At 36.8% G+C, this 24001-nt stretch overlaps 1 protein-coding gene and 1 pseudogene across 1 annotated transcript; one reads left to right on the top strand and one right to left on the bottom strand.

Moving 5' to 3' along the window:
* Positions 1 to 1744: 1744 nt before the first annotated feature.
* On the bottom strand, positions 1745 to 5394 carry LOC132314124 (uncharacterized). Its single transcript, XM_059813024.1, has 4 exons — positions 3140 to 5394; positions 2860 to 3054; positions 2579 to 2666; positions 1745 to 2488 (listed from the first exon to the last, which is right to left on the bottom strand). Exons 1-4 carry the CDS (start codon positions 5392 to 5394, stop codon positions 1745 to 1747), a joined length of 3282 nt encoding a protein of 1093 aa, XP_059669007.1.
* A 10232-nt stretch (positions 5395 to 15626) lies between these two features.
* On the top strand, positions 15627 to 20507 carry LOC132314865 (eukaryotic peptide chain release factor subunit 1-3-like; annotated as a pseudogene).
* The last annotated feature ends 3494 nt before the right edge of the window (positions 20508 to 24001 follow it).

Here is a 24001-nt window from a genome sequence, read left to right as displayed (position 1 = left end):
CCAGTAATTTGATTTGGATTTTTCAAAATTTTGGGCATTATTTCTTCAGTAATTAAGAAAATGTGCGTGGTTCCTTTGTGTTTGTGTGCGAACTTATACTGATGTCTTGGTGTACTATTAACGAATATAATAGATTTGATACTAGAGATGTAGTTGCATATCCATTACATCCTATTAAGCATGTATACTTTTGAAAGGGAGTCATATTAATATATTATATGTCTCGTACGCGGATGCTCCTGGGTAGGCTTATTTGTGTTCAATACTTCTTAAAGAAATCCATTACTTGAAATAAATGTTTTAATTTCACCCCACATACCGATTACTTCTCAGATACTCTTGGACATGTGTACAACATATATTCAACATTTTAAACCAGCATTTTTGTAGTATAATATCATGATATAATTGTTAGGAAAATAAAACAACTAGAACAGATCCATTTGAGATGGTTGGGCCTGTACTTAAGACGATTATAACAGGTGGCTGCCTACCATGGTGTTGGGGGTCCAAATCCCTCCTCGCCAACAACCGGACCAAAAGGGAAGGACCTTTCCCTCTGAGGGTAGGGAAATCATGATGCTAGCGGACCAAAAGCTATGGAACTTCAAACAACTGATTATTTTTTAGAATGGAAGGTTGATATTATACTAAGGAAAATCATAATGAATTTTGTTTACTTGATCATGTTGATGCAACATAACCATTTTTTTCTCTTATGAATTGTAATATTATTAGTTAGAAGTATATAATAATTTAATTGTTTAGCAAAAAAAATGGTTATGTTGCATCAGTATAAAACTGAATCTGAAATGAATACTGGAACTGAAATAACATAAAACTACAAAAGTAGCTCAATTTCACAATACAACTCCAATATGATAAGTGTACAAAAGTAGGAATGAACAACACTTAATCCTGCTGACTGACTTTGAAAGACAGTCATTAAAAATACTATAAACTAAAAATTTACAAAAAAAATTATACGTTGTAGTAGCAAAAAGGAATTAAGATATGGGTTAAGCAAGACATACCATTATTTTAGTGTAACAAAACTTTTTATGATAGTCTGGGACATCTGGCCAAGTCTCATAGCATAGTGGTATATGTTCTCGAGCAATCATCCCAAGCTCTCTCTCCCAAACATCTGAATTTTCCTCCACCGGTTTCAAATAACCGTCTGTAAACTTAATCGGAACAATCCCCCCATTGCGCTTTTTAATGTCAATTTTTTTTTTGTTTACAGCTTTGCCACGCCTCTTGACATTTCTTGATGAACCTGAAAAATAAATTCATGAGAGTAACACGTAGGAGTATTTTGGGACCAAGTTCAAATGTAAAGACAAGTTTAGCAAATGTAAAGATCATAAAAAAATCACCTTCCACTGCTGGTTGTGGCTGTGGCTGGGAAGATGCATTAATGTTTTGGGCAAGGTCATTGTTGGATCTCAAGGACCGACGATTGGACGCCATAGTAGATTATAGCAATAAGAGAATCAAATCTTTTATAACATGTTTTGAAACAAATAAATTAGAAAATAAAAATTAAGTGGCAAAGGAAAGTATCAAAATAGCCAAACAATAGATAATTAAAAGAACGAAAAAGAGATTAATAATAACTCAAAAAAATAAAACACATATTCTAAAAGTCAAAGCTAAGTACTGAAGACAAATTTAACCAATTTCAACATTTCAATTTGCATGTGTTCAATTTTTAAACAGAAAAAAAAAATATATTTCACATTTAATCCAAATCACTATCATCTTCTTCTTCATCATCTGAATTGTCTTCAATCAAGATTTCATCATCATTGTCAAAATAGTCAATTTCATGATGAGATTCTTCATTACTTTGTATAATTATTTCAGCATCAAGACTTTCAACCTCCAAGCCATCCCTATTCAAAGTTGGTGGATCTATGTCAAAGTTGGTCGCCTCAACAACCTTATCCACAATGCATGGTTCATCCTCTTGATATGCTGTAGCATACATTCCATCCTCAACTCTACTGTTATCCTCCACTTCGGGAACGTCATATGAGCTTCTATGTGTTATATCTTGAATGACCTCCCACGTGCCTCGTAATTTGGTGTCTTTGACAAAAAAGGCTTGTTTTGCTTGATTTGCCAACACAAAAGGCTCATCTTTATACCATTTACGGGCTACATTTACACTCTTGAAATAAGTATCCCTCTTAATACCTGTCCTTGTGTTGAACCAATCACATTTGAATAGGATTACCCGTCTCTTAAGAGGATATTGTAACTCAATGACATCTGTCAAGACACCATAGTAATCAACATCCTCTGTTTTGACTAACACACCACTATTCTGAGTTTTTCGATTTTTCTCCCTTTCCTTTGTATGAAACCTGACCCCATTTACAATGCAACCAGAATATCGATTTATCCGAAAATCAGGTCCACAAGCTAATGAATACAGGTCATCACTAATTTCTAACTCTTGATAATGACGCTCTTCCTTTATCTATTAAAAAAAATTAGAACATTAAATAAATGCATACAGATACCACATTTAAAACAAATAATAGGGATGTGAAGTACATTAAGGACTTACTCGTGTTCCCAACCATCTCGAAAATTCTTTTACGTGTCTTAATGGTACATTATCCTTGTTTTCATTCTCGAGTTCAGCCTTGTGTGCACTAAACAATTAAGTGATATTATGATACATTTCAAAATTTATAAATAAAGTATTAAAAACATAGAGAATATATAACTTACACTACATATGAAGCAATTTCTGCGCAGTTATTTAACACGTAAAATTTAGCCTTTTGCATGCTTTCAATATCCAGTATCTCTAAACTTCCAGCCCCTAAAGGACGAACCACTTGCCTGAGCTCTGAAAAAGTGGACCAATTGGTGCAATAGTCGCCCTCGTAATTTCTTTCTTCTCGATTGAATCGTGTCTCAATCCCTTGAAGAAACCTTGAGCAAAATGTGACGCATTCATTGTCCACATAAGCTTCAGCGATGGACCCTTCAGGACGTGCTTTATTACGCACGTAAGACTTGAGAGTACGTAAAAATCTACATAAAAATTAAAATATTACGAAATCATGATGTCTAGTTTAATGTTTCCAAAATATTTTTTTGTATTACAAATGTATAGTACCTTTCAATAGGGTACATCCATCGATATTGTGCAGGTCCTGCAATGATGGCCTCGCGTGACAAATGCAGAGCTAAGTGCACCATTATGTCAAAAAATGATGGAGGAAATATCATTTCTAACTTGCATAATATGATAGCAATATCCCTTTCCAATACCTCTAAGACATCTAGTTTAAGGGTCCGACAACACAACTCCTTAAAAAATAAACCAAGCTCTGTTATCGCATTACAAACATCATCGGGCAACAATCCTCGTATAGCTAGAGGGAGGAGACGCTGTAAGAGTACATGCGAATCATGACTTTTCAATCCAGATATCTTACCTTCATTGACATTCACACATCGACTTATGTTTGATGCATAGCCATCTGGGAACTTCACTAACTTCAACCAATCACACAATTGCCTTTTTTCATCCTTTGACAATGTGTAATGCGCAAGTGGCATCTCAAATTTCTCACCATTACGCCTAAGATGAAGTTCTTTTCTAATTCCCATTGCTTCTAAATCCAACCGACTTTTGAATGAGTCCTTCGTCTTTCCTTCGATGTTCATTAATGTCCCTAACACATTATCACATATGTTTTTCTCTATGTGCATAACATCTAAGTTGTGTCGCAACAAAAGTGTTCTCCAATAAGGCAATTCAAAGAATATACTTTTCTTTGTCCAATTAAGTTCCTTCTTCTCACGAGTCCGCTTCTTATTGTTTGGTCCCTTTCCGAATCTAACCTCGGGTAGGAGATTAAATTGTTCCAGAATATCATCACCCGTCAACGGCTTTGGTGGCTCTCTGTCTTCTTTCTTGCCATTAAATTGTTTGAAACGCTTCCTGTAAGCATGATTGGACGACAAAAATATACGAGCTCCCAAATAACATATCTTCTGCCCGTGACTCAAATAACAAGAACATGTGTCTTTATTACAATTTGGACACGCCAAAAAACCCTTTGTCATCCATCCGGATGCCATTGCATAAGCGGGAAAGTCATGTATAGTCCAAATCAACCCTGCATGCAGCTTAAAGTTTGATTTATTGTAGGCATCATATGTCATCACACCATCTATCCATAATTCTTTTAACTCATCAATTAACGGTCGCAGATACACATCAATGTCATTACCAGGTGATTTAGGACCAGGAATAAGTAATGACATAAACATATATGGTTCCTTCATACACATCCAAGGTGGCAAATTGTAGGGCACAATAATTACAGGCCATACACTATAAGCATTACTCATGTTACCAAATGGATTGAATCCATCACATGCTAACCCAAGACGAACATTACGAGGATCCGCAGCAAACCAACTATTCTTATTGTCAAATTCCTCCCAAGCTTTTGAATCGGCTGGATGTCTCAACAAATTTGTCTCTTTGACATGTTTCTCCTTGTGCCAACGCATGTCTATAGCTGTATCCCTATGCATAAACAACCATTGAAGCCTTTGTTTTAAAGGAAAGTACCGAAGAACTTTTTGAGGAATCTTTTTTCCTTTACCTTCTCGAGACTTATACCTCGACTCACCACATTGTGGACAACATTCTTTACCTTCATTCTCCTTCCAGAATAAAGTACAATCATTTTTACATGCATGGATCGGTTCATATCCAAGACCTAAATCACGCAACAAGGTTTTAGTCTCATAATAGGACTTTGGCAACGTGTTGTCATCGGGAAGCAATTCCTTTAGCACCTTAAGCAACATGTCAAAACATTTGTTGGTCATTCGGCTTGTAACTTTCACATGGAACAACTTCAAAATTGCTGACAACTTAGATTGTTTTTTACAACCTGGCCACAATTCGCATTGTGCGTCATTTAGCAATCTATCAAAACTTCCTCCTATATCAACTTCAGGCGAATCTTCTTGTTGTTCTACATTGGTGAACATACCCATCCGTACATTATCCAACAAATCAAATACATTGTCTTCATTTCTACCTTCATCATTAGCATGATCCCCATGTTCGGCATTAACATTAGCTTCTGCATTAACATTAGCAGTGGTGTTAACATTAGCCTCCCCATGCCATATCCAATTAGTATACTCCTTGTACATCCCACACTTATATAGATGAGTCTCAACCTCCTCAATTGCAATATAGTCACCATTTTTACAGCGACGACACGGACATTTGATCCTACCTAGCCCATCTGTATGTCTTTTAGCAAACTTAATGAAGTCTCTTATGCCTTTATGATACTCTTTACTACCCCTGGTGTGATGATGAATCCAAGCCTTATCCATGTAACTGGTAAAATAAATAAATTCAAGTATAGATATAATATAATTAATGCAAGTTGAATATAAACACAAATTAAATACATAAATAAAATAAAAAAGAAAGGAGAGAGAGAGAGACCTCATTGAGAACACTGAAACAATAAAGAGAGAGTAAAACAAGTCTCTAAGAATATACATGCATACATTGCATAATTATGAATGTCAAAGGGAATTTGGGGGGAAAACAATAATCCTTACAGAAGCTTTATCACATGTGCTGAATCCTACACCTATGGCAATAACTGGAAGGCCTGTCAGAAAATATAGTCACTACATGTTAGTAAGAATACATGAGAAAACATCACAGTTCAATCGGTTTCATTTTTATAAACAACTTTAATTACCAAGATATACAGACAAGAAACATAAATGCTGGAAATGAGATTAATCTAGATCAAGAATAAGCACCTCTCTGATGTACAAATCAATAAGAACAATGGGGGGAATTTGGTTTCTAGAAACATAAAAGTAAAAATTACTTTGACAGAAAATCAGGACTTCTCTTGTTTTGAATATTGACCAAGACCACAGTAGATTATATAACCACCTACATATTCTCTCAGTACATTTTATTTTATATATTTTTTAGTATTAATACAAGACTTGATGATTTTAGGTGGGAAAGGGCTTGTCCAAGGATGAGAAGGCTCAAAAACTAGCAGTCAGACATTAAATTAAAGCTGTAAGCAGAATACCCATTCTATATTTTTGTTATTTCTGTTCCAACACATTAAGAGTCAAAACACTTCATTTTTCCATGAATTATCAGGGTCCAACAAAAATTTATTTGACACATTGTTCATGATTTGAAAACTTACGCTAACCTTTTAAGAAATTAGGTAGTTTAAGCCAAGTTCCTAAGGCTACACTTGCCCGGTATCGTTCCTAACTGGTAACGGTTAATTATGAGAAATCTGAGTCTTTATTTTAGCCCATGATCAGATATTCAATAGAAAGATCAGATTCACAGGAAGAAATAATAATAGTGATAATAATAATAATAATAATAATAATAATAATAATAATAATTGTGGGTTGGAAGCTTTATATTCTTGGGAAATCTTAAACTAATTCTTCAAAAATTAAAAATTATCATCCAAAATGAAGACTCTCTAGGAACCACTAAATCAGAACCACCTTTAAAAATTACCAATCAACAGCTTGCCTCTAAACCAACCAGTCCAGCCATATCAAGCTCGCCTAATGATGATTCTAGCAAACAACCAGACAACTGGAGTAGATCATATAACTATGTTTATATAAATTTCTTACTCTATATCATAATTAATCAGAGCACCAATGTTGACACAAGTACTGCATACAAACATATATAATACAAATATAGGCATAAAAGTTTGTGTGCCCCAAATCCCAATAAGATCTAAATCCACCAGTGTAGAATTCTCAAAAACACACATATGATTCATGATTTGAAAATTAGGGAAAATTTATCAAAAGTGTGGACGCCATTAAAGAAATTACGCACACAATAACCATACGATTGATTGCAAAAACTTACGGATAATTGTCGATTTCAATCACCGATCGAGAGATAGAGAGAGTGAGCTCTGATTGACACGAGAGAGATTAGAAGCAGCAAAAAAGCAGACCTTCCAAATTCAATCGATCCTCCGATCACTATGCTTCTTAGCTCCGATTGACACGAGAGAGGTTTTTCGTATGTGTATCGCTTCACGCCGAGAAGAGTGTGGCAAGCCGAACCCGCATGAAGTAGCTGCAACTGGTGCGGCGTCGTCGGTTGTACAGAGAAAGTATATGAGGGAGAGAGATGAGAAGCCGAACTGGCCAACGTGAGATAATTGCAACTGGCCGGTGCGGCGTCTGCTGTACAGAGAGTAGATAGATGATAAATGTTTAGGTTAAGTTATATAGTGATAGAAATGAGAATGACAGAGATAAAGAGTGGGTTTACAACTTTACAAATACCCAAAACGGTGTAGTATGGAAATTTTTTAATATTTTGCACATGGGAAAATTGGAATTAGGGAGGGAGGAAATCAAGCGCCAAAATTTCCCAGCAGCCAAAATTTCCCACCAAAATAATTCCCGATTATTTTTTAGCTCATTTGGGACAGTAAGTATGTTGGCGTCCCAAAAAAGCAGGATCATTTGAGACAATTATTAAGCTGTCCCAAATGATCTGTCCCAAGAGCCTCATTTTCCCACCAAAAATATTCCCGGTCATTTTTTTTTCTCATTTGGGACGGTAGATATTTCATTTGGGACGGTGGATATATTATTGTCCCAAAAACTAGGCTCATTTGAGACAATTTTTGAACCGTCCCAAATAATCCGTCCCAAAAGCCTCCTTTTCTTGTAGTGTCTTCTTAGTATTTGATCATGGAAACAAATTAAATATGGATATATACTTAAATATTTACCTTTATTTTAACATGTATATAAATATACATGCAAAAAGTTAGGAGCACAAATGAATCAAGCTGGGACCAAGCTTTGAGATGTTAGTACTAGGCCAGCCAAATTCAAATCGAGGTTCAAATTAACTTAGTTCATTTTCAGGCGAGCTCAACTTATCCAACTCAAACTCAACTCGGGATTTCTCAGTAAAACTTGAACTTGGCTTAGCTTGATTGGAGCTCATTTGCACACTTACTTTTTTCAATAATAAATTTTGTTAATATAGTAGTGAGAGAAAGATAAGGGTTACAAGTGAACTAGTCATCGACAATGATGGTTAAGCAAAAAGCTTGCCGGTTGTGATTATACAACTATGAAAATGACAGTTAACAGCAACGTGAAGGCAGATCCATTGGCAGTGCTTATTGACAGTAATGGTTGTGACTGGATGGAATTGCCAGTGGTTGTGATTCAATGTTAAAAGTTGCCAACAACGGTTGTGGCCAGTGGTTCCAAAGCTTTGCTGCGAGCTTCCTCACCGAAACCACCACCTTTCTTCCACTAATCACTTTCCAAACACTTCTCCCACCAAACTCCAAGGGTGAAGTCTTGTACTTTGACTTAATGATAGAAGTAACTAAGTGTTGATCAACCGCTAGATCTCTTCAACTTCCGTTTGATAACGGGTCTGCGATAGGGATGACGACATTCAATTAACGACGACTATGAAAGTTGTTATTAATGATAAACCGAATCTCTACAAGCGAGATACACTCAACAGCCTGTATCGATTATATTGACCAAAACACCATAAATACAAGGGAACCATGGATGAGACATGACACAAGAAATCCTATTTCAGCATTTAATTCTCCATCTCTAAACCCCCCCACTAACTTGATCGTCGGAGGGTCATCGGCCAGTACCATCCCGGTGCCTGACTCAGCCGTTTTTATTTTACAGGAAACGGTGTCGTACCAAACCGCACAGATTTCAACCCCAACAGTTGGTGCTGTCTGTGGGAACGACAATTCCCTTAAATCTATAAGTTTTTCAGTTGGGTATATGTGTTTGCAATCCGGTATGGTTACCGGAGAAGGAACATCGTTGCAGGGATTCGGTCAAAGGGAAAGGTCGGGTGAACACCCAGACGTCCTAAACGACTAGGAATTGCTTGCAGCATTGGAACTACAGGTTTAAACTCTAAATCAGGGTATAGACTAGTTGATCTAGCAAAATGCAGCGTTCCTGTAACATCTTGTTCCAACGAGTCCACCGGTTCAACAGAACTTATCACGACAAGATCTCCTGAATCCAAACGGTGGTAATGGGAATCTAGAGGAGCGGGATAATAATTTATCTTTTCTCTTAAAACTCAAAAAGATTTCACCCGAGTATCATGGTTTTAGATTAAATTTATTAATTTAAATCATGGTTAAAACGAATTAATAAAAAATATTAAGTTAATTTTATTTATTTAAAATCATGGTTCGATTAGAATAATTAAAAGTATAAATTATTATATTTGATATTTTTGGATTATCGGATTTTAATTGAATATACAGGTGTTGTATATATTTTAAAATCAAGTTAAAGGTTGAATTTTTGGAATTTTTCTAGATTTTTAGGAATATTTTTAGAGTTTGTTTTGTATTTTTTGGAATATTTTGGAATTTATTTGGAATTAATTTTTATTATTTTAAATTAATTATATGTGTAACTATATGCGCTATTACAAAAAGGCACACAACACTTCGGTGTGCCTCATATCAGGACCATGAACAGATGATTCGGTGTGGTTGTGTGCATGGAAAGGTGGTATGTAAGCTGATTCGGGCCCTTAGAGATTTTAAACTTAAGTGGAATGAGCCAGTGCATGCACCGCATGGAGACTGGATACATGCATGCATATAAATAGAATTTCATTTTAATTCCAATTCTTATTCCAATTCAGATTCCTTTTCCAAATCCTAAAATAATTGATTCCAAACAAAGCCATAAGGGCATTTCATCGTTCCCTTCACAAGACACATTCGCCGCAGCAGGACAAGCAGTAAGAGCTTTCTTCTCCTCTTCTTCAGGACATTTTCAGGTACATTCCTTTTCTTTTGGTCTCTCGGCCTTTATTTCTAGGGTTAGCGTTTTTAGTAAACTTAGAATTACACTTTGTTTAGAATGCTGGATTTGATGGAATATTTGAAAACAGGATTTGCCTTGTTTGGAACCATGGAATTACAAAAGGGATTTGATAATTATAAGATTTCAAATACCGTTTTAATTGCGTTTCAAATCTAGTCTAAAAAGCCAAGATTTGACAGGATTTAACAGGATATATATTCTTTAATCAAACATTTCCTTAATTAACCTTCCAACTTTTTTTCATGTTTTCCTTCCTATTCTCTAATTTAACTAAATCTATCCTACTTCGTTCTCTATATAATAATACTATATAACATATTCAAGGTTGTGTTTGGAGGGGCTTCCTGATACTAAAAGTCCTTTCAGTATAAAGGACTTGCAAAAATGACTTTGCAGGAATGAATTTGAGAGCAAAAAGTTGTTTGGTTAACACCACTATTAAGAAGTCCTTCTATATGCTAAAAGCGATTTTGTACGTTTGGTGGCAAAATGACCGAAGTCCTTCTAATATTAAATAATTACAAATTTACAATAATACCCTTATATGTAGCAAAAATAATAACTTTCACATTGGGAATAACAATAAAAATCATAATACCTGGTAATATGTACCATTCACATCATGTAATTTATACTTGGACAACTACAGCCAACATTGACAAATTAGTAATTGCTTTATCATTGTCCTGGTGGGGCTTGGTGGCTCTGGTCCTCACTATCCAGTGCATTTTCCGGCCAATTTAATAAGAAACATGGAATTGTGTGAGGGGAAGAAGAATTGATGGAAGCACAATTCGCATAATTATTACAACCTGTTGTGCAAGAACTGGTGGATGCTCTATCCAAAAGCATGTTGCATGTAGTTATTCAGAACAAAGATCATTAAAAAGTTTTAAGCTAAGAAACATCACCTTTAATTTTAAGTAGTTTACAAGTTCCTACCCAAGCAACTAAAAATTCTTTAATTGCAGTATATATATATATATATATATATATATATATATCAGATCTCTAAAATTCAGGTATAACCACATTGACAGTAGATTGAAAGAGATAAACAGGAACATATATGGCTGTTAAGTTTAGAGAATTAGAATCCCATTAAAATTCAAGATTGAGTGGAACATGCTGAAACAATGATCCGCATTGGAGTCTTCAACTATATGGTGAAGGCAAATAGTGGAAGTGTTAACTAGGAAAAAAAAAATAGGGCAAGTGTCAGAATTGGATGAAAAATAATACGGTGTAGCAAAACTCAAATTCATTTTCTCTTAAACTCCAAATCCATATTAATATATCCATAACTTTGCATAATTTTCTTCCGACTCATAAGAATTCTTTCAAGATTATGGAGAGAGAACTTGCTTAGCGAGAGAGGGGAAGTGGTGGTGGTGGTGCGACTGTGGCGGCAGCAGAGGTGGCCAGGTGGGTGGTGGTGTATTGGTGATGGCGGAATAGGCCAGGGTGAGACTTAGCCGGTGTTGGTGTAATTTGACTTGGGTCACAATCTTCACTGGAAAGCACCGAAAATGAGAGGTCTCCGGTATCATTTCCTGCAACTTCATTGCTTCCCAATCCAAGACTTCTGATAGGATTTGGGATTATATCATATTATACCACAAAGGATGAACTAAAGGTGAAAAAACAAAGTCAATATCGCAATACATAAACTAATCTACGTCAATGAGCAATTAGGAAATATTAACTAAATCAGAAAGTATGAACTTGAGAAGCAAAAACATGGTTCTATGCAACTCTCCTTTCTTCGAGGGAGAGATGATCGACTGGTTTAGGAAACAAATGGGGGCAAAATTGTCGACGTAATTTTTTACTTAAAAAATATCCGCTGGCTTTGAGAACGTGAATTTAAAAAGCAGGTTTTGTAAGCTTCTTTATAATGGACTTCCACGTTTTTTAGAAGTCCATTTTCCCTGTTTTGCCAAACGGTCAATTTTTTCCATAATGGACTTAATAGGTTTGGAAGCCAGGCCCACAGAAAGCCCAGCCAAACATAGCCCAAGTCTTTTGTGTATTCGTCTTCATTTGGAATTTTATTTACGTATGCATATGGAGGAGAATTTTATAGGGAAAATTACATATAAATGGAGTCAAAGTTCCATAGTTACTTAGAGACTGAGTCAAAGTTCCATATTTCTCTAAAATGGATTGCTGAGGTGGCACATGGTTTTTTACTGTTTAGAAATTGTGGTGCCTAAAATACCCTTCCGCGAAGGTACTACTTTTTCTTCGAAGGTACTACTTTTTTGAACTGAAGGTACTACTTTTTGGTGTCCAGGTACCATGTTTTTTAAACACCCGCGAAGGTACTACTTTTTCTTCGAAGGTACTACTTTTTTGAACTGAAGGTACTACTTTTTTGAACTGAAGGTACTACTTTTTTGTTAGGGAAGGGCATTTTAGGCACCACAATTTTTTAAACAGTAAAAAACCATGTGCCACCTCAGCAATCCATTTTAGAGAAATATGGAACTTTGACTCAGTCTCTAAGTAAATATGAAACTTTAACTCCATTTATATGTAATTTTCCCAATTTTATAACTAAAAGTCATGGAATCCAATACTTTAGTATTCACCACCACTTTTGTATTTTGTGTAGTTAAAAATTTATCCTCAAATCTCAAAGTTATGGAGTAAGATATCTAAAAGTTTGTGTTTAACATATTGATCCACCACCACTTTTGTATCTTGTATTTGCAAAAATCTATAATACAGAATTGTTAACCAAAATCATACTCCAATCCTCCATAATCAAACTATTATGTTTGGTATACTCTAATATCTTAAACTGCATCCACCACCACTTTTGTATTTTTGTACTTTTGAAAAATTTACATTTGTTATTTGTACTTCAAAATTTTACATGAATGGAGCAGAATTTTATAACCAAAAATCATTGAATCCAATATTTTAGTATCCATCACCACTTTTGTATTTTGTGTACTTAAAAATTTAAACGAAGAGTCATATTATTCAATTATACATTTATGGGCAACAAAATGTATTATTGTATTCTTGAATGGAACAGAATTTACATTTTCACATGAATAGAGCAAAATTTACATAAATGGAGCAGAATTTACATTTTCACATGAATAGAGCAAAATTTACATAAATGGAGCAGAATTTACATTTTTGTATTCTGGTATTCTTTTTTTTTTTTTTTTTTAACTATAAAAATAATAAATAATTGTTTTTTTTTATAATAAATTTCATGTTTCAGAGTCTCATCACGTTATTATTTGATTGTTTGTCTTCTTAACGTATTGTTAAGGTATTATAAAACCCCAAAATAATAATAATAATAAACCTATATTTAGCTAGGGTTTGTGTTTCAAAACTTGACCGATTTTGTTCGGTGAGTATTTTAATATGTTTATCGGTTGATTTACTATTTCTTTATTATCTGATGTTGATTTTGTTTTTACTTCATTTGATTTGGTTTAGATCTCTTTGTATTGTTTTGCTGTATGGTTGTGTTGTAGATTTGTGACAATTTAATTTAGAAAAAGCTTGTGAGATAATTTGTGTGATTATTTTGATCCGTTTACTATTAATTTCCCTTTGTTTGCATCGAAATTTTGGGGAGAGTTGTAGAAAATAGAAGTTTTTTAGTTTTTTATTTTTTCTTTTCTGAGTTTTGCTCATTGTTTTGGTCTGAAATATTCTAAGCAACCTAACTCAAAGCAACCAAGCTCATCTAAACACAACTGAGATCAATTTTGGAGCAGTTTTAGTTTAAGTGGAGGCCTTGCTTTTATTGGTTATGGTTATTGAAAAATCTAGGCCTTGTTTGAATTGCAACTCAAAAACAGTTTTGACAAAAAATGAAAAAAATATTTTGGTTCTGCTTGGTTCTATTTTTTGAAAACAGATTTTCAAAAACTGAGTTCCATGGTTTCTTAGAGAACTACAAAAGTTTGTTTTGAGAGTTTTTGAAAACACGGAGATGCTATTTGTGAAAACACGGAGAACATCTTTTCACTCAAAAAAACACAAGACCAGGACATCTCTGCTTTGACACAGAAAATGATGTTGATATGGCATGCAGTTAGCTGGTGCTGCGTGGATGACTCCCTTGTCACTAGCATGCTCCTCACCTCTATAAATAGAGCACTGAACCCTGACGTAAGGGATCGTCAAGGCCCTAGTCAGATCTGTTCTTTTCTTGCTCTCATTCTCTCCCCTCCTGTCCTTTTATTCCTATTATCTTCTGTAAAATTTAGATCAGTGGCAAGAATGAGTTAGTCTTTTAGCTCCGAACTAAGTCATTTTCCTTTAACTCCTTCACATTTTGGCAACACCAGATAAATATTTAAATATTTATCCATATTTGATTTGTTTGCATGATGGTGTACTAAGAAGAGAACACTAAAACACAAGGTTTTCAATAAATTTAGAGCAGGATATATTAGTGGAGAAACAATTTTGAAGGGCTGTTTTCTTGTTGAATTCCATCAAATTAGGAAGGGTATGAGATGATCATTAGCTGAATCAAGAATCTGCCATTAATTATTAGTGTCAATAGATGAGCAAATGAATTAAAAAGGAATGCATTCGTAGAAGTGGCATTGCGTGAGTTGAATGCTGGATGAGACCAAGTGTGGATGCTATTTGGTATTGGGACAAAATTTAGATTAACAGATAGAAGATAACCCTTGTACAAACAGTTTATGCAATTGAATTGCCCAGAGTTCCTTTAATATATCGTGATATATTTCATCGCTTCGTTGCAAAATCATAATAAAGTATGTATCCAATTTGTGCTTTGATGTTCATATATTGTGCATGGCAAGCAAGTAGGCTTCTTATTTTGAAAATCCTAGCCTGAGCATAATTTTACTTAATAAACTAAAATGTGTTCAATAAGTTGCAATTTGTGCTATTTTTTTACAAAATCGAAGTGAAAATGAAAACTGATCCTAAAGAAGAATTTCAATGCCTATTAAGAAACAGATTTTCAAAAATACTCTATTCAGAGCTTTTTCTTATCCAATTGGTTTCTAGAAAGTAATGTGAGCTATTTCTGTATCTTTTGTTCTTGATACCCAAAAGCAGGTCTCATTGAGAGAGAGAAGCACAAGTCAATGTTACGGTTCTGATTTATTTACCTGGAAACAGTTAATGCATGTTACGTGGATCTGAAAAGAATAGATTACCCGCATGTAGAACATGTTTGACTTGTACATCGAAAATATTCCATTAAACTAACCAATTCTGCTATTGAAATTTACTATGCAGCCTCGTTCTTGAGTGATTAGTTTCCAATTTGCCAAAAAATTCCCAATTTCCCGGTACTAATGCAACGCTTCTCTATTGGACATTGTGTGGTTTATATAAATGAGATATAGATTTCGTCATATTCTTGTTACCGCAATTTGCAGGCCTCGCCCCCGGGGGCGTAGTGGTAGGAGCTCGGCGCTTGCACTCCATAGGCCAGTGTTCGAATCTCTCAAGCCTCCTATGTTCTCGACTCATCCGGTGTGTGGCTATGGGGCTGTGCTACATTACCCCCAGTTTGGCGCCATGGGATGGGGTCCCTAAGGGGCCTTGTTTCAGGGAGTTCTGGGTCCAAAAAAAAAAAAAAAAAATCTGCAGGCCTTTTTCCATCTGGAAGCTTCTTAATTGCTAAGCGTATTATTGTTATTGATGCAGGTAATTTGTTACTGTTTCAGTAATTTGCATATCTTGCAATGGCAGATGCTCATGAAACCGATAAGAACATTGAGATATGGAAAATTAAGAAGCTGATCAAGGCACTGGAAGCTGCTAGAGGCAATGGCACCAGCATGATCTCTCTTATTATGCCTCCATGCGATCAGATATCACGGGTTACAAAGATGCTGGGGGATGAGTACAGAACTGCTTTAAACATCAAAAGTAGGGTGAATCGTCAGTCCGTCCTTGGTGCGATTACATCTGCTCAACAGAGGCTTAAGCTTTATAATAAGGTTCCTCTGAATGGACTAGTGCTTTATACAGGAACCATAATAACTAAAGATGGCTAAGAAAAAAGGAATTATTACATATAAATGAACTTAGTGGCCCATATTTACCCATACATTGAGTCAAAGTCAATAATTTCTCTAAAATGTGTTTGACCCAAAAGCTGAGGTGGCACATGAAAAAATATTGTTTCATATTTCTGTTGCCTAAAATACCCTTATTCCTATTTTATGTGTTGCCTAAAATCCCCTTTTGCGAAGGTACCGCTTTTTTTTCCAAAGGTACCACATTTTTAGACTGAAGGTACCACTTTTTGGCGTCCAGGTACCATGTTTTCTAAACACTCGTTTAGCTAGATTGGAGAATATTTTGTGTTATTCACGGCGTTAATGGAGCTATTTATGAATGTAATGTGCAACCTAATTAGCGGTTTGGGGTTTAATACCATTTTCAATTGAAAAAATAAGTCCATTTTTTTTTGGTATCGAGGTACCATATTTTCTAAACACTCTAGCTAGCTTGGAGAATATATTTTGTGTTATTCATGGCCTTAATGGAGCTATTTATTGATCCACTATACAACCTAATTAGCGGTGTAGGGTGTAATACCATTTTCAATTGCAAAAATAAGTCCCTTTTGCGAAGGTATTACTTTTTTTTCAAAAGGTACCACGTTTTTGGACTGAAGGTACCACTTTTTGGCGTCCAGGTACCATGTTTTCTAAACACTCTTTTAGCTAGATTAGAGAATATTTTGTGTTATTCATGGCATTCATGGAGCTGTTTATGGATGTAATGTGCAACCTCATTAGCGGTGTGGGGTTTAATACCATTTTCAATTGGAAAAATAAGTCCCTTTTTTTGGTGTCGAGGTACCATGTTTTCTAAACACTCTAGCTAGCTTTGAGAATATTTTGTGTTATTCATGGCCCTAATGGAGCTATTAATTGATTCACTGTGCAACTTAATTAGCGGTGTAGGGTGAAATACTATACGTATCAACTTACCCCCTTCCTTTAAGTAACAGACGTTTAGTGCTGATGTTAGGATGGATAAATGGGTATAATGTCAATTTTGCCCTTTACAATGGCTGAAATGACATTTTTAACGTTATTGACCATTGCAGAGTTACAAAACTACCTTTATTCATTCAACTGCTTCAATTTTGGAATGAAATATTTTTGATACTACATTCATGCAATAGTCGAAGAAAATTCAGGAAGGCTCTAGTATAATAAGCCATACAATACTAATTTATAAAAACCCAATGCAAAAGAGAACTTCATTTCATTCCATCTAAGGTAGATGCCAGTATAATACGCCATACAATGGTTGCAAAACCATACCAACCTAATCCACAATAAAAAGTTGCAAAGCTATTCTCCTTTAAAAGTAGAAAAATAGCTCACACCAACAGATTGCAAAATAGTAGCAAAAAAAAATGACACTGTTCAACATTACAAATGTCCCATATCCCACATCATTTCAAATACTTTTTGGATTCTGAGATCCTCCTATCCCACTTCCTCTAGCTCCCAATTGGGTAAATATAGGTATGTATTTCTTTGTTATGCGGTAAACCATTTTGTGGCCCTTTTCCTTTGTGTGGTCCTAATGAGAGTCCTCTTGTTTGTGTATTTGATGGACATGCATTCTCTGTGTCTCTGTGTGTAGTTGGAACAAAAGAACCACTTTGTCTCTATGACTGTCACATGCAATAAAAATTAAGGTATTGTATAATAATAATAAGGAACAAAAGCAATATAAAAATAGATAATTCAAAACTTTGAATAATAATAATTTTAAAAAGAATTATCAAAATTAAAAAAGAATTTATAATTCGCCCAAAAAAAACAGCACTATCATGGTTAACACGAAAAAAAAAAAAAAAAAAAATTGCCTAATTAATACAACTATGAAAGAATTCACAGATTTGTACCAGATATATATATATATATATATATATATATATATATATATATATATATATTTGATATTACGAGACAAAAGACAACTTCAAAACATAATAATAAAAAAAATCACTCATTTCTACCAACAAATGGGCTTTGGAAAATTTTCACTAACCGTGCAGAATATATAACATGGAAAAGTGCAAATGAACATTGAGCTATAGTACTAACAACTAAGTTATACTAAGAAATTATTCTACAGCAAAAATTATATCTAAAGTCGAGGAAATTACATCTTATAAGCCTTGATGGATTAAGATGGAAATAGTGAGGTTCCTTGAGGTGAATGGTAGCTTGTTGGCTAATTAAGTTGCACATTGGATCAATAAATAGCTCTATTAGGGCTATGAATAACACAAAATATTCTCAAAGCTAGCTAGAGTGCTTAGAAAACATGGTACCTCGACGCCAAAAAAAGAGACTTATTTTTGCAATTAAAAATGGTATTAAACCCCATACCGCTAATTAGATTGCACATTACATCCATAAATAGCTCCATTAAAGCAATGAATAACACAAAATATTCTCCAATCTAGCTAAGTGAGTGTTTAGAAAACATAGTACCTGGACGCCAAAAAGTGGTACCTTCAGTTCAAAAACGTAAAAACCTTTGGGAAAAAAGTGGTACCTTCTCAAAAGGGACTTATTTTTGCAATTGAAAATGATATTACACCACACACCGCTAATTAGGTTGCACATTGAATCAATAAATAGCTCTATTAGGGCCATAAATAACACAAAATATTTTCCAAGCTAGCTAGAGTGTTTAGAAAATATGGTACTTCGACGCGAAAAAAAGGGACTTATTTTTGCAATTAAAAATGGTATTAAACCCCACACCGCTAATGAAGTTGCATATTACATCCATGAACAGCTCCATTAATGCCATGAATAACACAAAATATTCTCCAATCTAGTTAAACGAGTGTTTAGAAAATATGGTACCTGGACGCCAAAAAGTGGTACCTTTAGTCCAAAAACGTGATACCTTTGGAAAAAAAGTGGTACCTTCGCAAAAGGGACTTATTTTTGCAATTAAAAATGGTATTATACCATAAACTACTAATTAGGTTGCACAGTGGATCAATAAATAGCTCCATTAGGGTCATGAATAACAAAAAATATTCTCCAAGCTAGCTAGAGTGTTTAGAAAACATGGTACTTCGACGCCAAAAAAATGGACTAATTTTTACAATTGAAAAAGGTATTAAATCCCACACCGCTTATTAGGTTGCACATTACATCCATAAACAGCTTCATTAACGCCATGAATAACACAAAATATTCTCCAATCTAGCTAAACGAGTGTTTAGAAAACATGGTACCTGGACGCCAAAAAGTGGTACCTTCAGTCCAAAAATGTGGTACCTTTGGAAAAAAAGTGGTACTTTCGCAAAAGGGCATTTTAGGCAGCACATAAAATAGGAAGAAGGGTATTTTAGGCAACAGAAATATAAAACAGTATTTTTTCATGTGCCACCTCAGCTTTTGGGTCAAACACATTTTAGAGAAATTATTGACTTTGACTCAATGTATGGGTAAATATGGGCCACTAAGTTCATTTATATATAATAATCCCAAGAAAAAAAGGTTACTATTGACTTTGAGGCCTTCAAGCCCATAAGTGCCTCTCTTTATCTCTGTGACAACAAATTCCATACACAATCTTTGAATGAACTTCTAGAATCTGATGACAAATTTGGTTTTATTGTTATGGATGGGAATGGGACCCTTTTTGGGACGTTAAGTGGGAACACCCGAGAGGTGCTTCACAAATTTACTGTTGATCTTCCAAAGAAACATGGAAGAGGAGGGCAATCATCTAAACGATTTGCTCATCTTTGACTGGAGAAATGCCACAACTATGTGAGGAAGACAACTGAGCTTGCCACAGTTTTATATCAATCCTGCCACCAGCCAGCCTAATGTTTCAGGATTAATTCTTGCTGGGTCAGCTGATTTCAAGACACAGCTAAGTCAGTCTAATATGTTTGACCCTCGTCTTCGGGCAAAAATACTAAACATAGTAGATGTTTCTTACGGAGGAGAAAATGGTTTTAACCAGGCAATTGAGCTGTCCTCCGAGATCCTCTCTAATGTAAAGTTTATATAGGAGAAGCGCTTGATAGGGAAGTACTTTGAGGAAATCAGCCAGGATACTGGCAAGTATGTTTTTGGTGTGGAGGACACTCTGAAATCTTTGGAAATGGGTGCTGTTGAGACGCTCATTGTCTGGGAAATCCTGGACGTTAATAGGTATGTCATGAAAAATAGCGCCAGTGGTGAAATTGTCATCAAACACTTGAACAAGGAGCAAGAGGGCAATCAGAGTAACTTCCGGGATCCAGCCACATCTACCGAATTGGAGGTTCAGGAGAAAGCATCACTGCTCGAGTGGTTTGCTAATGAGTACAAACGTTTTGGTTGCACTCTAGAGTTCGTTACCAACAAATCACCGGAAGGATCTCAGTTCTGCAGAGGTTTTGGTGGAATTGGTGGAATCCTTCGATACCAGCTTGACATTCGATCATTTAACGAGCTTTCTGACGATGGAGAAACTTACGAAGATTCTTATTAGCGATCAATCCCCTCTATCTCCAATGCCGGTGCCAGGAGGGGCGGAGCTTGCACCGGTACAGGAGTTGTTGCTGGGATCATGCCCAATAAGTTTCAAGGAGTTCTAATCAAGGTTAGCCCCTGAATTTTTTCTTACTAATAACAATGTTTAAGGCAGACTACTTTTTGTTGTTGGATTTTAATTTCCTTGATTGCTTTATCTTCATTTTGAACTTAAAGTTGTTTCATTCTCTGTGCTAAAACACTCTTATGTGGTGATAACATGTGGAATTTCATGGCAGAGCAGTTGGATAAATCTATATGGATGAGAAAGATTGTCATTCCCTTCTTCCATGTGCTTTGTAGGAGATCATAAGCTAGCTTGATTCTTTTGCATCATCTTGGTTGTTGCTTGGATCAAGACCCAGGAGACTTTATGAACATCTTGGTTCTATGAGGAAGTTGCATACAGTAAGGTCTATAAATTTGTTATAAAGCTGGAGCTTCTAATTGATGCCGAAGGTTTCTGCTGAATATATTTGTCATGTAGTATCATGACCATATGATTGATGGGTGGTCTAGTCGGGTGAACCGTGGAATACTGTAATAAAGTGATATTGAACTTAAATTGCTTGGCTTGAAGTACAGTTCAGATATTTGTGAATGAGATCTTACTGATGGTTACTTTTTTGTTGGTATATCCGTTCTAATTCATTAGAGCATTGCGATAATTGGTTGGCACGTCTGTCATGATCATATTTCTATTCCTGCTAATTTAGTAATTATATTTTAATTCTTTGCTTTGCATAAAGGATGGTTGTGTTATAGCGTATTCGAGTGTTTCTGTTTTTCAAGGATAGAATAGCTCTTGAATTGGTTGTGTAATTGTGTTACGCTGTACATAATTTATGCATCACTGTGATAGACATTTCTCGTGTTTGATGGATCCAATTGTTTGCATCTTTAGCAGGTTTCACTTGCATAGGTTAAGGGGGCCAGGTGTCACACCCCGCTACCAAGAGGCTATGCCACGCAGGCGCCACGCAAACGCCCAGCAGACGATGACATGGAGCCTGCATGGACTGGAGCTTTCTAGACTTCTCTACACAAGTATGGAACTTTCCGGAATTCTGTAGATTAGTGTGGAGTTGTTTAGCCTTTTCTAGACTTGTCTAGAGTTGTATAGAATTCTCTAGACTTGTCTTGTACATAGTAGATAGTTCTAGAGTTGTGTAGATATTTCTGGAGGATTTTAGACACTAAATCTAGGCCACACATTTGTACACATCTAGAATGTTCTTGTAAGGCCAAAGGCTTATAAATAGGAGGTGAGAGTTCATTTGCTCCTCACCAAGCAACCAAGTTGTAATCTCTCCTCTCAAGCAATACAAGTTCTATACATTCCCAAACTCTCTTGCTCACTTGCCTAACCTCTTCCTACACACCCAAATAAGCAAAACACTTGTCTAGCCTTAATCTTCACTAAGCTAGCACACTCGGGTAGGCTGACTTAGAGCTTCAAGGGGGCTTGAAAGTGTCTAAGGCCACACGGGAGCTTGAAAAGGTTCAAGTCCGTGACAGTTGGTATCAGAGCTAAGGTCGTGAGGCGTCACACCTTGTGTGGAGGAAGCTATGACGGAGCTATCAGACGTGACTGGCACCCAAGAGGAGACTCTACGTGGAAGGGAAACAAATCCCCCTCCAGGCGGAGTGAGGACGAGGGCTAGGTCGAAGGACATCATGGCGGGCTTAGAGGCACGTGTGGCAAAGATGAAGGGGTCCATAGCCAACGTGTTGGAGCAGCTTGAGGATGCTCACCAGCGCATGGATGGGCTGGAGTCGGAGGACGTTGAGGTCCAAAATGCTGTCAAAGGGTCACTCAATGCCTTAAGTGGTGACTTTCGGCAGGAGCTCCAAGCACTTCGAGAACTTATGTTGGGGGAGTTTGCCACCCTACATGGCTATGTTGATCATGAGCTTGGCACTTTCCGCGAGCAAATGGAGGAAATGCGAGCGGACTGGACATTGTGCAAACGGGCGGTGGCGTCCGGCACAGCTACTACGGGGGTAGTAGCACCCCGGGTTGATATTCCCAAGCCTAAGTGCTATGGTGGGAACCGGGTGGAGAACTTCCTCTTCAGCATGGAGCAATACTTTGAGGCTATGGGCATGACCGATGAGACCATCAAGATACGCACGGCGACCCACTACCTCACCGACCATGCCATGCTATGGTGGAGGAAAAAGTATGGTGACATAGGCAAAGGTACGGTCTTTATTGATACTTAGGCTGATTTCACTAGGGAAATTAAGAAGCATTTCTATCCTTAGAATGCCGAGGATGAAGCTAGGGGCAGACTCCAAAGGCTAAAACAAGTTGGGTCGATTCGGGACTATGTGAAGGAATTCACTAACTTGACTCTTGAGATCCCAGATTTATCCGACAAGGACTCTCTTTTCTTCTTCATGGATAGATTGCAGTTGCGGGCTAAGACGGAGTTGAGGCGGTGCAACGTACAAGACCTTGCCACAGCTATTGCAGAGGCGGAGTCCTTTATTGATTTCAGCTCCAAGAAGGAACCCTCGTCCAAGCCAAAAGACAAAGACAAGGACAAGGGAAGGTATGCCGGCAAAAGTGGGGGAGACAAGGGCACTGCACCCCACAAGGATTGGTCCCGTAAGCCAGGTGGTGGCCATGGAGGCAAAGAGGGAAGGGAAAACAAGGAAGAAGCACCCAAGCCTAAGGGTTCTTGCTTCATATGTGATGGACCACATTGGGTACGAGATTGCCCAAAGCGGAAGACCCTCAATGCCATGACGAGCCGCTATGAAGAGCAACAACAGGAGGAGGCGTAGATGGGTTCACTGCAAATCCTTAATGCCATCAAGGCTAAAACTGAAGTCCCTAAGGCGGTGGCTAAAGGGCTAATGTTCGTGGAGGCGAGCATCAATGGGACACCCACACGTGCTTTGGTGGACACGGGTGCATCCCACAACTTTGTGAGCCTTGACGAGGCCAAGAGGTTGGGCCTCAAGTATAGCAAAGAAGGGGGCTCCATGAAGGCAATTAACTCGGCGGCAAAGGCTATACATGGCATGGCACACGGCGTCCAAGCATGCATTGGCGAGTGGGGTGGCCACATAGATCTATCGGTGGTACCCATGGACGACTTCAAACTAGTCCTTGGGTTGGAGTTCTTAGACAAGGTGAGAGCCTTCCCCATTCCTTTTGCTAACACTATGTGTATTATGGAAGGCAACACAGCATGCATGGTGCCGGTGGAGCGAGGCGCCAAGTTGGAAGCCCAAGCTTTGTCAGCTATGCAGTTCAAGAAGGGCTTCAAGAAGGGAGAAACTAGCTACCTTGCTACGTTACTGGAGACACCCGAAGATGAGTTAGTCCCTTCCCCACAAGAAGAGGTGCCTAAGGAGATATGAGTCGTGCTAGACGAGTATACGAACGTGATGCCTAAGGAGCTGCCCAAGAAGCTTCCACCTAGGAGGGAGGTGGATCATAAGATTGAGCTGGAATCGGGTTCTAAACCCCCTGCTTTGGTGCCCTA

Source organism: Cornus florida, unplaced genomic scaffold (genome assembly GCF_030987335.1).
Source record: "Cornus florida cultivar Cherokee Brave unplaced genomic scaffold, ASM3098733v1 CherokeeBrave_3.0.0_Hap2_Chr06, whole genome shotgun sequence".
NCBI lineage: Eukaryota > Viridiplantae > Streptophyta > Magnoliopsida > Cornales > Cornaceae > Cornus > Cornus florida.
The sequence above is the reverse complement of the archived record's forward strand: the minus strand, read 5'-3'. Positions and strand labels throughout refer to the sequence as shown.

Coding starts and splice junctions, on each gene's coding strand:
- LOC132314124 (XM_059813024.1), bottom strand. CDS start 5,394: ATGGATAAGGCTTGGATTCATCATCACACCAGGGGTAGTAAAGAGTAT. Junction 3,055..3,139: donor TGGATGTACCCTATTGAAAG/GTACTATACATT, acceptor ATTTTTATGTAG/ATTTTTACGTACTCTCAAGT. Junction 2,667..2,859: donor TCCACTTTTTCAGAGCTCAG/GCAAGTGGTTCG, acceptor TTAATTGTTTAG/TGCACACAAGGCTGAACTCG.